General features: G+C 46.1%; 1 protein-coding gene across 1 annotated transcript in view; it reads right to left on the reverse strand.

Moving 5' to 3' along the window:
• Positions 1-14039, reverse strand: part of LOC144163894 (AB hydrolase superfamily protein YfhM-like) — a 47455-nt gene that overhangs the window by 9925 nt on the left and 23491 nt on the right. Inside the window, exon 4 of the mRNA XM_077694561.1 lies at positions 13080-13192. Within this exon, the coding sequence (XP_077550687.1) occupies positions 13080-13192 (113 nt within the window). The remainder of the gene's footprint in view (positions 1-13079; positions 13193-14039) is intronic.

Raw genomic sequence — 14039 nt, forward strand, 5'->3', positions numbered from 1 at the left:
CAGCCCAAGTCTATATCTTTTTCTTATCTCAATTCTGATAAAAGTGCGTCTTAGTAGACGGAGCTGTAGACAGCAGGATGGCGATGTACCTATTTATTACGAGATGGCGCTACACCGAAGGGTACGGGCGGCAAGGGTATTATGACGGCAAGACTCAGCGAAGAAGGCTGAATGAGGCTGTGCACGCGAGCGGAGGGCCCACACGGTTATTCCATCATCTTCGAACAACTAACTGGCTGGCCAAAAAGCATGGTACGTATGCCTCACTGGGGATTATACACTGCACAGCGATCACACACAACGAAAGCAGGGGATCGTTGGATGACTGATATCCACGTGACATTTGTCCATCGCCTACCGGTGGAGAGAGTATCGCGCCTATGTGTACAAAGCTCTTAAAAATGAATGCGCTTGCGGCATTATCCGTCAAGGTGTGAGGTGCAAGCTACAGACACAAGACATGAACCACGTCAGGGCAGCGATTATGACAGCGTTAAGAAACGATGCCGTCATCTACTACCTCGTAGCTTATGTCGCTAACCTTGCGCAAGACTCTATAAGGACCAAAGTAACGTCTGAGCAGCTTTTCAGACAGTCCTCGACGTCGGACAGGAGCCCATACCCATACTCCTTCGCCGGGTTTGAAAGCGGCAGTCCTGGGACAGGTTGTAACGGTGCGTGTCATAGCGCTGGTGCTGCCTTGTAGGTAAGCGCGCCAGTTTACGCGTCTCTTCCGCTCGTTCTGTACACTCATTTGATTGATTGATTGATTGATTGATTGATTGATTGATTGATTGATTGATTGATTGATTGATTGATTGATTGATTGATTGATTGTTTGATTGATTGATTGATTGATTGATTGATTGATTGATTGATTGATTGATTGATTGATTGATTGATTGATTGAACATTTGGTGTTGTCATGGGGGATGTTGTCAATGCGGTTGTCGTGTTATCGTTAGGAGGCAGCATTGCGTCCAACATTGTGGTCACGAGTCGCCCGTAAAGAAGAAAGAACGGCGTCATCCGGTTCATGTCTTCTTGAGCCGCATTGTAAGCGCTTGTGACGTGTGGCAATACGTCGTCCGATGTCTTGTGTTCGGGGTCACTGTACATGCTCAGCAAAGCCGGTATTGTTTTGTTGAGACCTTCAGTCTGCGTGTGCGTTCGTCTGCGGGTGCTACGATATCGATGTCCGATGTGAAGTACCGCTGAGTTGGATCACTGCGTCGGCAAGCCCAGCCGTAAAGGTTTTGCCTCTGTCCGTAGTAACAATGGCGGGGCACCGTGGCGAAAAACAACGTTGGTAATGCAAAACTCGGCAGCCTCGATTCCTCGTTGGAAAGCTTTGGTTTCTGCGTTCCGAGTGAGGAAGTCGGTGGCGGCTATAATCGACTTGTTTTCCACGGAAGATGTCGGAAACCCAACAAGTTAATCGCGACCTCTTGAATGGATTTTTCGGCGATTTTTACAGGGTGTAGGAGGCTCGCTGGCTGGAGCGATGGCGCTTTCCGTCGTTGGCATTCACGGCACGTGCGCACGTGATGCCACAAGGCGGCAAAAAGTTTGGGCCAAGAGTATGACATCCGGGTCTTAGTCAGCTTACGGGTATAGCGGGGTGACCTGCCGTCGGCTCATCGTGGCAAGCCTGCAGAACCTCGTTACAAATTACTGCGAAACAACAAGTAGAAACTTTGACCACGCGGGCAAAAGTTAACTTTCTAGAGGACACAACCGTGAAGATAGAAGGATGACAGCGCTCTTGAAAACGACGCCCGCGGAACAGTGGGCGAACATCCCTCCAATACATGAGTCAGCGGCGGTAGCTCGCAGTCTGCCCGTTGCTGCTACGACACGGACGATGAGTCCAGCACACCAAGACAAGCGCCGTCATCGGTGTACCCATTCTCTGATGAAGGGAAAGCTGGTGCTCGCTAGAGAGAATCGGCGTCGGCATGCGCTTGCCGGAATGGTAAAATACTTCGACGGCGAATTCTTAAAGCCGAAAGCTCCACCATGCTAATCCTCAGGAGGGGTCGTATGGGTTCATCAAATAGCAGAGTGAGTGGTGATCATTGACCACTGAAACTGGACGGCCATACAGGTATTGTCAAAAATTTAAGTACTGCCCAAATGACAGTGAGGCACCCCTTTTCGGGGACCGAGTGGTTGACTCTGAAGAGGACAGTGTTCGGCTGGCGTACGGCTGGCGTAAGCCCTTTCGGTGCCGTCCTGCCATTTCAGAGAAACCGCTCCGAGTCCCACGCTACTAGCGTCGGTATGAAGCGTGGTAGTGGCAGTTTCGTTCAAATGGGTTAACACCGGTGGTGTTTGCAACCGTTGCCGCAGCTCGTCGATCCCCCTGTGTTGCCCGTCATTCCAAAGGAACGTGACATCTTCCCGGGGAATGTTTCTCAGCGGAGCTGCAATGCGGGTGATGTTCTGTGGAAATCGTCGGTAATAGAAGCATAGCCCGAAAAAGCGCCTCAAGGGTTTCTTGTTGGTAGGCACGGGGAACATGGAGACGGCTTCAGTCTTAGCAGGATCCTTTCGAACTCCGGCAATGCTAACCACATGGCCGATTTCCTCGAAGGGAAATTACATGTTTCAAGCTTTAGTGGAAGTCTGGCGGACCGTATTGTTTAGAACACGGACTGGAGTAGTTCGAGGTGTTCTTTAAACGTAGTGAAAAAAGTAGCAATGGCTTAGCTCGGCTATGCCATGATATACGCAGCGTGGGCTAAGGTTCAGCTGATTATTCTTAGCATTCCGGGTTCTCTAGGATTAGCTGATTATCATGAATACTGCTGCTAAAATGATTTCCAATCCAATCCAGTACAGTCGAATCCAATCCAGTGCCGTCCAGTCCAGTCACTGCTCCTCGCGCATGCGCAGCACGGCTCTCCAGGAGCCACGCGGAACCGCTATCAAGCGGCTACGGCGCAGCGTCAGACTTGGCTACTGCGCAACGGCGGCGCACAGCTGGGAACGCGCCGGCACCAGTGCGCGTGCCGTGGCTATGGCGTCACTCCTCTGGAATACGCGGACCGGCAAATGTGCAGACCCAATTCTCTGCACTCCCGTGCTTCAATTCCATTGGGTTGGAAATCAAATCCAATTCGATACAATCCATTGCTCCTCGCGCTTGTGCAGCACGAACCTTCAAGATCCCCGCGAAACTGCTCAACCTCGGCCAGTATAGCTTACGCTACAAAATACAGGAACAAAGCACTGCGATAACAACTAATTGAGCACTGCACGTGAGTAATTATCAAACACGATGCAAAAAGGTGAAGGGCAAATAAATGTAATCAAGAACATCGGAGTTTCTTTTTTGTACTGCAGACAGCAGATTTCCTTATTGCAAAAATATACAGACACCTTCCTAACGCAATATTCTTCTGCCTTGGGCATATGGCGTGCCTAGTAAGGTTTACGCTCACGCTGCACTTTATATGTTCTTCTGACCCGCATGTTGTGGAATCTGCGAAAGCAACAATGGTTGGGAAAATTTTGCAATATTCCTGCCAGTGCTAGGTTTGAGTGTTCGCAAAAACTTGAAGTCGACCATTCAAACAGCTCCAGGTCTGACAAATATAGGCCTTTCCACACGACAGCCGAACTTCATACACGACACAGCACATAGATTCTACACAAGGTGCTGGGTGCCACTTCGCGCATATTCCGCTCTTTGCTGCATTAGTATTACTCTTTGGCAAAAAACCCCTTAGTTCTTTGGTGCAGAATACACCACTCCAACTCTAGAACGTCCAGCAAGCTTCTTCTACAACTGAGAAAACGTGTGCACACTGGGGACAACAGCGCTTTTCGTCAGGCTATCTTTCACCAATATACCTCTGTTGTCTGTGCGCAGTCGCCCTAATGAAACCTTTCATACGTCACCGAAGAAGGCAGCTGGGAGGGCAGTTAACGAAAGCCTCATAGCCTGCCACACAAAACTGACCTTACTTTCATGAGGGCAGGACGAGTTAGATGAGCTCTTTATAGCGGCAAGTCATTGCTCTGTTTTACGATTTTTGAATGCCCATTTGAGAACGGAGGTAGGCTTTTCTTCGAGCGTGGCGGATACCTCCAACCGACATGGCTTGGCTTTAAATGCAGGAGCAGGTCCAAAAACCACAGCTGATTGTCTGAAGGAATTTCCCTTGCAAGCGTGAGGCCATCAATTGTGGACTTGAAGATATCTGCGTGCACTTGCTCGCCCAAGGTACCTTCTGGATACTCAAAAGCTAAAAGAAATCTTTTGCGCAGCGCAAGACACAGGCGGTTTCAGAGGCACGAAGCATATGCTCCAGTTGCTGGTCGTATCGTGCCAGGCCAGAGTCACTCAGCATAGCCTGTAAGGCATGACCCTATGCGGACTCATTTTCCTCCGAGCATAAAACAAACCAGTGACCTCCACACCAGAAAAGCGAACGTAGAGCCCCGAAGTCGAAAAAACTGGTGACGTTAGACCAGATGCATTCCGGAAGCGGTCAGATGCGTTGTTGTCTATCCCCTCAGAAACATCCTCCATTATCTCGGCATGTGTCAGGGAATAGTGAAGGTTCTGCATGTCTAAGGAGAACCCATGCACATTACAGGGGCAATGCCGTTTGAAGTAACTAGATGCCACGGTGGGGCTGCTGACCAGAAAATGGTCCTCGATTGTCACCCGTGAAGGCGATCTCTGCGAAACCTTGCCAAGAAGGCACTCCCCGGAACCCTTTTCGGGTACCATGATATGCAAGGGTGTGCCTTCATTGTGCATCTTGTTGTGAAAGGGCGTTGTTGAAATTCAGCGCGACGCTACACCTCACACGCGTGTTGTGAATTTTGGGTAGTGCGGGCAAGGTCATTGAGCTTTACGGTGAGGCTTTTGTGCTGTCCAAGAACCCCCCCCCTACTAGCTTGTCCTACAACATGCTGGAGAATGTCTGCCGCACAGGCACTCGCTGCGGGTGGCTCAAGACGTTTCCATTACAAATTAAATTAAGGTAAATAACTGTTTGGCATGTAGACACTTGAACCTGCAATAGGACGCAACTTACCGAGATCTCGCTTCCGCTGCCCACACTCAACGAGCGCCACTTTAGAAGGCTCGCACCAACCCGGGAGAGTTTTTCTGTGTTCTGTACTATTGTAGCGCCCCGTATAAAGCACTCAGGTTGACTGTAGTGTGTTCACGTGCCAACGCAACGCAGGGGTTAGAGACGTGCTGTAGTGGAGGGCTCCGAATTAATTTTGACCACCTGGGAATCTTTACCGTGAGCATAAATCTCGAACACACGGGCGTTTTTGCTTTTCTGCTCCATCCGAAACGCGGCCGCCGCGGCCGGGAATGGAACCCGCGTCCTCGTGCCCAGCAGCGCAACGCCTTAGCCACTCAGCCACCGCAGAGGGTGTAACGCACTAAGAAAGCTGTTTGATCATTAACGGTTCGGGGGCTAAAGGGCTAAATACACGGTTATTCCGGGAGCATAATTAATTTGATTAATAAGATAGAATCCCGCTGTCATTATATTGCTATTATGCTGTAAACTCGCTGGAAGGGTGATGTTTCTGTATCATCACAGTTCACCTCTCCCCATTCAGTAAATCCAGTTATGTTTGTCTTCCGCTTTTTGTCGTGAACACCAAGGCAGAAGCTTTTCGTGTCGGCTCGCCCAGCCCGCTACCACTGCTCGATGAAGGCAATGAAACCCAGTTCGGGGAAGCCTCCACCCAGTTAACAGCGGCAGGTCTTGTCCATCGGCTTTCCCTACAGAGGCGGCGGGGCTGCTCAGAGCGTCACCTTGACATAGTCTGAGAGCCTCCCCTTTGGCCTTTATGCATCAGTCTGAAGTGATAAAATTTTTTCTGTACTTCCAAGTGCGATTTCTCGTTGAACAGCGCCGGTGGGATGGCAATGAAGTCGCCTTCTTGATGTGTCTACACAAGTCCGAATTCGACATACCGAAGTGCATTAACAACGCTTGAGGTCTTGATGCGAGGAGTTCTTTCATATTTTTCTGGTATTGCATCAAACGCCTCTAGAATGCATCGATAGACACAGCCAGCATCAGCTCTCGCGCCGATGGCACGAAGAAGCCCCAAAAGTTCATCTTGTTCATCCTTGGGGTTACGCAAAAACTTGGGACCAAACTTCAACCCCTTTTCCACAATTGCGGAATGACGGGATTCCCATGAAAAGTCAGTGTTTCCTGGCCCTTGTGATCTCGACTACTTGAACAATTTCGACACTATGAAGGAGGATGTCTGCAGTAGCTCTTCATAAAACAAAACACACGACAGAAAACCGATACGACGGAACGAGCGAACATATGGTCTGTTTTCTGTCGTATGCCTTGTTTCTTGAAGCGCTAACCTCCTTCGTGAATACCAAGAGCCAACTACCCCAGAAGCAAGTTTTATCTAGCCATCTCGAGAGTATGCTCCACTAGAGGAATTCGGATATTTGCAAAGCCGTTTCAAGTTCCTCCTGATACAGGTAATAGCACCGCCCACCCTGGAAACATTAGTACACACGCAGCAAGAAGGTGGTCCTTCACAAGGCGAATTTGCCTTCATACATCAGACCGGAGCTAGCAGCAAAGCTGCAACGATGGCCGACGCGACGATGGGAGAGAACCTACCAAGAGGGTGAGTGAAGGTGTGAGACTTCATTGAACCAATTGGGCCTCTACCTTCGCTATTGCTTGCGGAGTTAGCAGTGATCGAGTTCTCTGTTCAGGAGAAAGGCGTCTGCATAGTGTTACGCCAGTCCTGCCTCCAGTGTACGCAGAGATACAACTGGCCTGCTCGCCCAAAGCCTATTCCTGCTTTCACATCCTGTCATCTACGGGCCAGGACCATCCGCTCACGGTATCTTTGATGGCGCAACTGCAAACTTAGACCGACTTCAAGCACCACAAGACAACCGCATTGTCAAGGCCAGCATCCATCGCAACGGCTATAAATAGGCGGATCCTGCTCCTTGTCAGTGGGCATGGGGAGAGCAGCAATGGCACAGATACTGCTAAAACCTTTCCTGCCCTAGGAACAGTTGCTGGCTGCTGCCTCAGTCCCGCCTGCAACATACTCAGCGATACCAGTGGCCTCCTCGCCCAAAGCCAGTGTTCGTGCTCTCGTCATCTACGGGCACGAGCATCCTCTCACGGCATCTTGGATAGCGCAACTGGGAACTTCGACCGGCTTCCAGCCCGACAAGACAACCGCATCGCCACCGGCAGCATCCAGCGCAACGCCCAGAAATAGGCGGATGCTGCTCCTTGTCAGTGGGCATGAGGAGAGCAGCAAGGGCTCAGACTCTGCTAAAACCTTTTCTGTTCTACGTACAGGTTGTTCCTGCTCTCTCACTTTTTTGTAAAAGGAACAGTAACAGGCGCTTGCTGCTCATCCCATGCCCACTTACTATGTCACTGCTGGTTGCTGATTGTGTGCTTGTCTAAAAATTGTTTTATATCCGTGGTGACTGTGAGTTAAACGAGTTAAACCCCGGACCTGTGAAGGAAGTGTTAGGTGCCATACAAGCTCTGCAGCAAAAAATGAAAACTAGTTACACCGAAGTTCTCACCGCAGTAAACGAAGTCAACTCCAGTCAAAAAGTATCAGAAGAAAAAATGCAAGATACCAATCCACGCTTGGCAGCGGTTGAAAAAAAAGTCGCCACGCTTGAATCTAACACCCCAGCAATAGAGCACCTTTACCTGAGGCAGTAAAAGGTGAAAACGTTTTATTGCAATCCCGACTAGGTGACTATAAAGACCGCTCTTGTAGATATAATCTAATTTTTCTGGGATTGATGTAACTCAGGGGAAACTTGGGCCCAATCTGAAGAAAAAGTACGATGCCTTTAGTTGCAGCACTTTTCCTTGAACTGACGGCGGACGCAATTGTTCGCGCCCATCGGGTGGGCGGTTTTGTTTCTAACGAGTGCCTCCCAATTTTTGTTAGATTCACCTCGTCTATAGCCGGAGAAAAGGTGCTTTCGCAGGGGTCAAAACTTAAAAATGCGAGCGTTTACGTACAAGAAGACTTTTGTAAGACCACACGGGTAATAAGAAAGGAAAACTTTTGGATTTTGGAAAAGCATCTACAACAGGCTACAACAGACTTCTTGTGGACAAAAAACGGTATGTGTATGTCCATCAACGCGATAGTGTGTGTAAAGTTGAAACGTCTAAAGCACACGTTTCTGATAGTGGCGCACATGCCCCTCTCGGTAACAATCACTTGCTGCTACCACATAGGCATGCGCGGCGGACCAGGCCCCAAAAAAGCGAATTTCTACTTATCTGTTCACAAATATCAGGAGCATCACAAATAAATGAGATGAATTTTGAGCTCTCATCAACACGTGTGTCGCGGGCGTCGTTGTTCTGACTGAAACTTGGTTATCCGCAAAAGTAAACAACTGTGAGCTATTTTGATGCAAGAACGAGTACAGTATTTATCGATGAGACCCTGGAACACGTATTGGGGGTGGCATGTCGATAGCTGCATCTACAAAGATAGAATGAAACATTGTTGCCATTTCATCACCTGTTGAATTTATATGCCTTCCAATAAGTATCAACTCGAGCTATACAATATTCCGTGTGTGGTGGGAACTCTTTTTCTGATGCTTTACACGGCTGCCTGAACAACGTCACTGTTATGTATCCGAGAGCCTCAGTATTTCTTGTGGGTGATTTTATTTTCCCGGATTTTCGAGGCAAGATTCTGGCTCCATCGTCACAACTGGGTCAGCTGAATCCCTATCGTTTATTGATATAGGCTCAACTTTCAACTTCTCTCAACTCGCTAAAGAACATTCTTGACTTAGGAATAACAACATCACCTGAAGCTGTTTCGTCACTAACTGTTCTTCCCGGTCGAAGCGATAGCTCTGCTGTTTATTTTACTATGTCATATCGCATACCCCGCAATTCTAAACAGTACAAACCTATTAGAATCTACAAAAAGCGAATTTTGAGGCCATCAATGATGAAATAACTACTTTTTCAGGTGGGATTCACATCATTTTGGGAGCGCTTTCCTGACGACAAATGGGCACTCTTCAAAAGAATAGATAAGACACGAAAAATTATATCCCCCTAGTATGAGTGGCATCCAAGAGAGCACCTTGGTTTGTTATTTCCTTCAAAGTTTACTTAACAGGAACAAACGCATCTTTCATAAATATAAAAAATCCGCTTCGCGCATAAGATGGACAGTTTATCAGTCAGCCGCTAGTGAATACAAACGTGGTCTCAATGCAGCGAAACAAATCTTTTTATATAACACGCTTCCTTCACTGTTATCAATAAATCCAACTAAACTGATGCGTGTCTTCAATAAAAGCACCAGGAGCGATACTAGGGGAAAAACTGACAGTTTTTTTACCATATAAAGAGTGTTGCGTACATTTAAATAACACTTTCTCATTATCTTCCACTAATAGTGTCTTCTGTTTTTCCGGTTTCCGTAGTTTCGTCTATCCACGAATAGATTCTATTATCATCGACTGGGTGGACATTACTGAATTGAAAAATAAGATTAAGGTTTCATCTTCAGGGGGCGTAAATAGCATCCACTAGAAATTTTTAAAGCAACAGTGCACTCCTCCTTAATCTTGTGCTATATATTTTTCGCTGTCATTGCTGTGTGCCGCGGCGCCCATCGATTCGACGGTTGCGGAAGTTGTCCCAGTCCACAAGCCCGGTGATACTTACTGGCCCCGAAACTACAGGACAATTTCCCTAAACTCGACCAACTACAAAGTTCTAGAACATATTATTTATAATATTTTGGTAAACTTCTTGAGACTAACTCTTTTTTTGCTTAATACCACCACGGTTTTCGTAAAAACTACTCATGCGAAACTCAACGCAAACGGGCGTTTCCTAGTCAGCACAGCCAAGCGACGCATAGCGCCAGCTAGGGGCATGTTTGAAGCTATGTGCACGTGCATGTGGCCCTCACTTCAATCGCTTAGAACAGCTTGGTCTCGTAGTGTAGTAATTCCGCTCCTGCGCAGCAAACATCCTAACCCGGGTTCAAATTCCGTTACAGTTTTTTTTTATTTTCAACGGTTTGTCATAGTTGAATATTAACATTTGTTGTCACGCATATAATCTATTTATGACATCTATGTGCAATATAAATGGCATTTAGGGTATTTTCGTTGCCTTTTGGTCCGTTTCAGCGACTGCGTCTTGTACGTTTTTGCAGGTTTCCCCTTTCAGGCTGGTTTCGGCTGTTTCTGTTGAACATTTTTCTACACCGCGGTTTTCAACCATTGCTGGTCCGTTTTGGCTGTTGTTTACTTCAGTTTGGGTAATTTTGTATGCTTTAGGTACGTTTATGTAGTGATATAACCCCCATAAAAGTTCAGGTTACGGCAGGCTGTACCGACTAGGAAACGCATATACGCAAACAACTGCTTGCATTTACTGATGATTTGTTTTCCGCTCTTTATCGTTCATCACTTATTGATGACATTTTCAGTGACTTTGGAAAAGCATTTGACACTATTCCTCCTAATTTACTCGTCCTGAAACAAAGTAAACTTAACATTGAGAACAACGTTAAAATGGTTAGAACATTTCTTGAACAATCGGATACAGTACGTTTCAGCTAATCGCTACGATTCGGTCTTTGTCTAGTCAAGTCGAGTGCCCCGCAGGACTCGGTACTTGTACCTCTCCTTTTCGGGTATATATTAACAACGTTCGTGACTCTATCACTTCACATTGAAGACTTATCGCCCATGATTGCGTGCTCTACCGAGAAATTTGTAACCCCTTTGATATTTTTGTCCTTCAGTATGATCTTAATAACGTATCTAACTCGTGTGACACTTTGTAATGCAAGTTAACACTGGTAAATGCAAATCGATGAAACTAGCTGAAAAACTAGCACAACAGCCGTTACGCAATTTCTTAACCATTATATGCAGTAAGCCGCTAGAAATACCTTGGCGTCCATATTAGTAACAGCCTCTCCTGGCAAATGCACGTTGAACAAATAACGCAAATCGCATGCGTGGGTTCCTTCGCCAGAACTTACTTGCATAAAGCTCACTAAAGCTGCTCCTCTGCAAAACACTTGTTCGGTCCAAGTTAGAGTATGCCTTATCTGTGTGAGACCCGCAAACTGCCTAATTAATACAAAAGCTCCAAGTTGTACAGAATCGCGCGGCCCGATTCATTCTATCTAATTATGCCCCAAAGGCTAGCACATCAATGATGAAAAAAAGTTGCTCTCCATTTTTAACTACTCGAGGCCGCATTTCACTGTTGTGCTTCTTCCGCAAAATTTTTTACAACAACGAAACTCTAAAACAATCTCTTTTCATGCCGCCTGCATACATTTCGTCCCGCCTTGACAACTATTTAAATGTAGGTGTGCCAATCAGCAACCCCAACCGTTATTTTCACTCATTCCTCCCGAAAACCAGCAACGACTGGAGCAGCCTTCCTGCCCCCATCGTGTCTACAACAGAACTTGAAACGTTCAAGTCTGCACTTGCCAGTCATTGTTTTTGACCCCTCCATTGTTATATACTTTGCTTGTTTTTACTCCACTCCTCTCTGTAACCGCTGAACGGCTGTGAAAGTAAAATAAATGAAATGAAATTAAACGAGTTGTATGCGTGAAAGATAGGTTGGCAAACATTGCTGTCGTCCTCTATGTGCGCAGTGTTCCTCATATCTTGAGGAAGATAGCGGGATGTGCTTGAATTGGAAGAGTGCTTTCAGCCGCAAAGTGGCCATTGCAAACAAGGGAATAGTAATGAGCTGGGGAGCGGCGTATGCGTGAAAGGCCATACAAAACCCTACGTACAGTATAAAGCCGTCCACAGTTTTCGCTTCAGCATTATGTTCTAGTTTAGCTTTGCGTAGCTCGTTAACTCTGGCGTAAAATGGTTCGGACCTGTGTGGAGAACGTGAGTGCTACCTTCAACTTCAGAGCAGTGCAAAAGTTGTCACAAAATTACCTTACGCTAAGAAAGAAGAAGACAATAAGTGTAGAAACCGTTGCTCCAGCTGAGGCGGTGGACGATTGTATGTACTGCATCGTGTATGAAGTTAAGCCATCATATGAAAAGGCCTATAAACCGAGCGGGCGCTGTATGCATGACCAACTTCGAGAGTATGGGGACCCACTAAAAACCGCAGATGGAGCAATTTGGAAACACATTGGTTGCTTGCCCAGATTCCACGACACGCGAGTCCAAGGATATATTGCGGTAGCGGACAGTGAAAATAGCGAGTCGTTTGTGAATTCAAGGCAGAAGATGATTGCTTTAAGAAAGCTTCTGTAGATTTACCAAGTTAGCAAATCCACCATCATGGCTAATATGAAAATAAAAAAAATGACGCCGCACTCTTCTTGCTTACGTTGCCTTGCATTCACCTCTTCACACGCATTTGATTGTTACGCGGGGTTTAGAGTGCTCACTGTGGTCTCATTGAACATGTTGTGTTTCTTTCTTTTTGTAATGGTATGTCTGTTTTTTTGTTCCTAAAATATTTCGTTCCCGCCATCCTTTCTTCTTCTGCTTCGGTGTATCACGCAGGCCGCGGAATAAAACCACCAGTTTCTAGAAAGCTCCTTGTGTTGTCCTTCCCTACTGTTTTTCAGTGCTGCTTTGAGTTCCTTTGAGTATGCACAAGTTAGCCCAAACCACCGTTGTATGCCCGATTTCAATACCACAAGCAAAACGAGACAGTACTTGCCCACATGCGCCTGCATCATCGCACAAGGTAATGTTTTTGTCTCGCGGGATGATGGAAAGTTCCGCCATGCGGCAAACCTGCCAGGCCTAGTGGCATGGCCTGATGTTTACTGAAATACTTACCCAAAATGTTTTTTGCACTAAAAATGATCGCCATTCATAATATGTATAAACGCGACTTGATTATATGCCTGCGTATTGTATTTTTTAACAACTTCGTGTCACTCAAAGCATTTAGGCAATTTTATATTATTTTTATAAAAGCGTTGCGATGTTATGCTTGCAGCCAAACATAATCACTGGTGGACACGCTTGTAAAAGCATCGGGAAATATCACCCCGGATAAACTCACTCAGTGCCTCGATGAGGTTTTTCACATCGGTAACCAGTACCTCCATTAGGTACTTGGCGGAATCTTCTGGCTTTGAAGTGTTCCCGTATCCCCGCAAATCAGGAGCAATGATGCTGCAGGGCAAAATAAAACATTTGCAGAGGAAAAATTAAAGTGTAACCCGCTGCTATGAACAGAGCTCGAAGTGGCAGCCACAGTAAGAGAAATTCCACTTTCCATTCCAGGTGAACTTTTCTATTTACAACTTATGGTTTGCGTCAAAAATGACATTTAAAATTAACAAAAGCCCTAATTGCAAATAAGTGCTACGCTTAGGGTAATTCAAAAGGAATGTATTAACAATGTCTACAGGGTGCCTGGAATATACCATGCATCTTTGAAACTGGACATACATGTTTTAAGTTTCACAACCAAAAAGATATCCATTAGGGGCTTTGAATGTGTTTAGGTATTGAACGTACAAACATTGTGCCAGTTAGAAAACAGGATGTGCCTGATCATGGTCACCGGTTGCCAGAAACAAAAAAGTAGAGTTTATAATTTCTGGTTCACCATCTGTCAAAGCATATTAATATTATGGTACTTCCGCAGAAAATAGGTCCTGCCCCGCAAACAAACATAACCTGCACTTTCCACACCGGCTATATATGCTCAAATTGTATTGCAGATTCTATTTATTTCTCAAAACCTGGAGTCACAGTTATCCATCACAAAGGTTAAGATAAATCTCTATATCTGAGTGAAGACATTACTGCATTCCACCTTCAAATCATTGGTTTCTAAATATAGTTTTGTAAAGCACGAGTTAAAACAGTTTTATTGATGGGGTTTCTCCCTTCGTAACCCATTAAAAAGCGTCTGTGGAAACCATCGCGCTTTTTTAAACTTAGCTTTCAATTGTAGAATTTTCTGCCACATATTCAAAGTGAAATTGTATCCCCAGATCTTTCTCAAGAAGTA

This window comes from Haemaphysalis longicornis, unplaced genomic scaffold (assembly GCF_048455015.1).
Source record: "Haemaphysalis longicornis isolate Haplotype H1 unplaced genomic scaffold, Haemaphysalis longicornis Haplotype H1 scaffold_13, whole genome shotgun sequence".
Taxonomy (NCBI): domain Eukaryota; kingdom Metazoa; phylum Arthropoda; class Arachnida; order Ixodida; family Ixodidae; genus Haemaphysalis; species Haemaphysalis longicornis.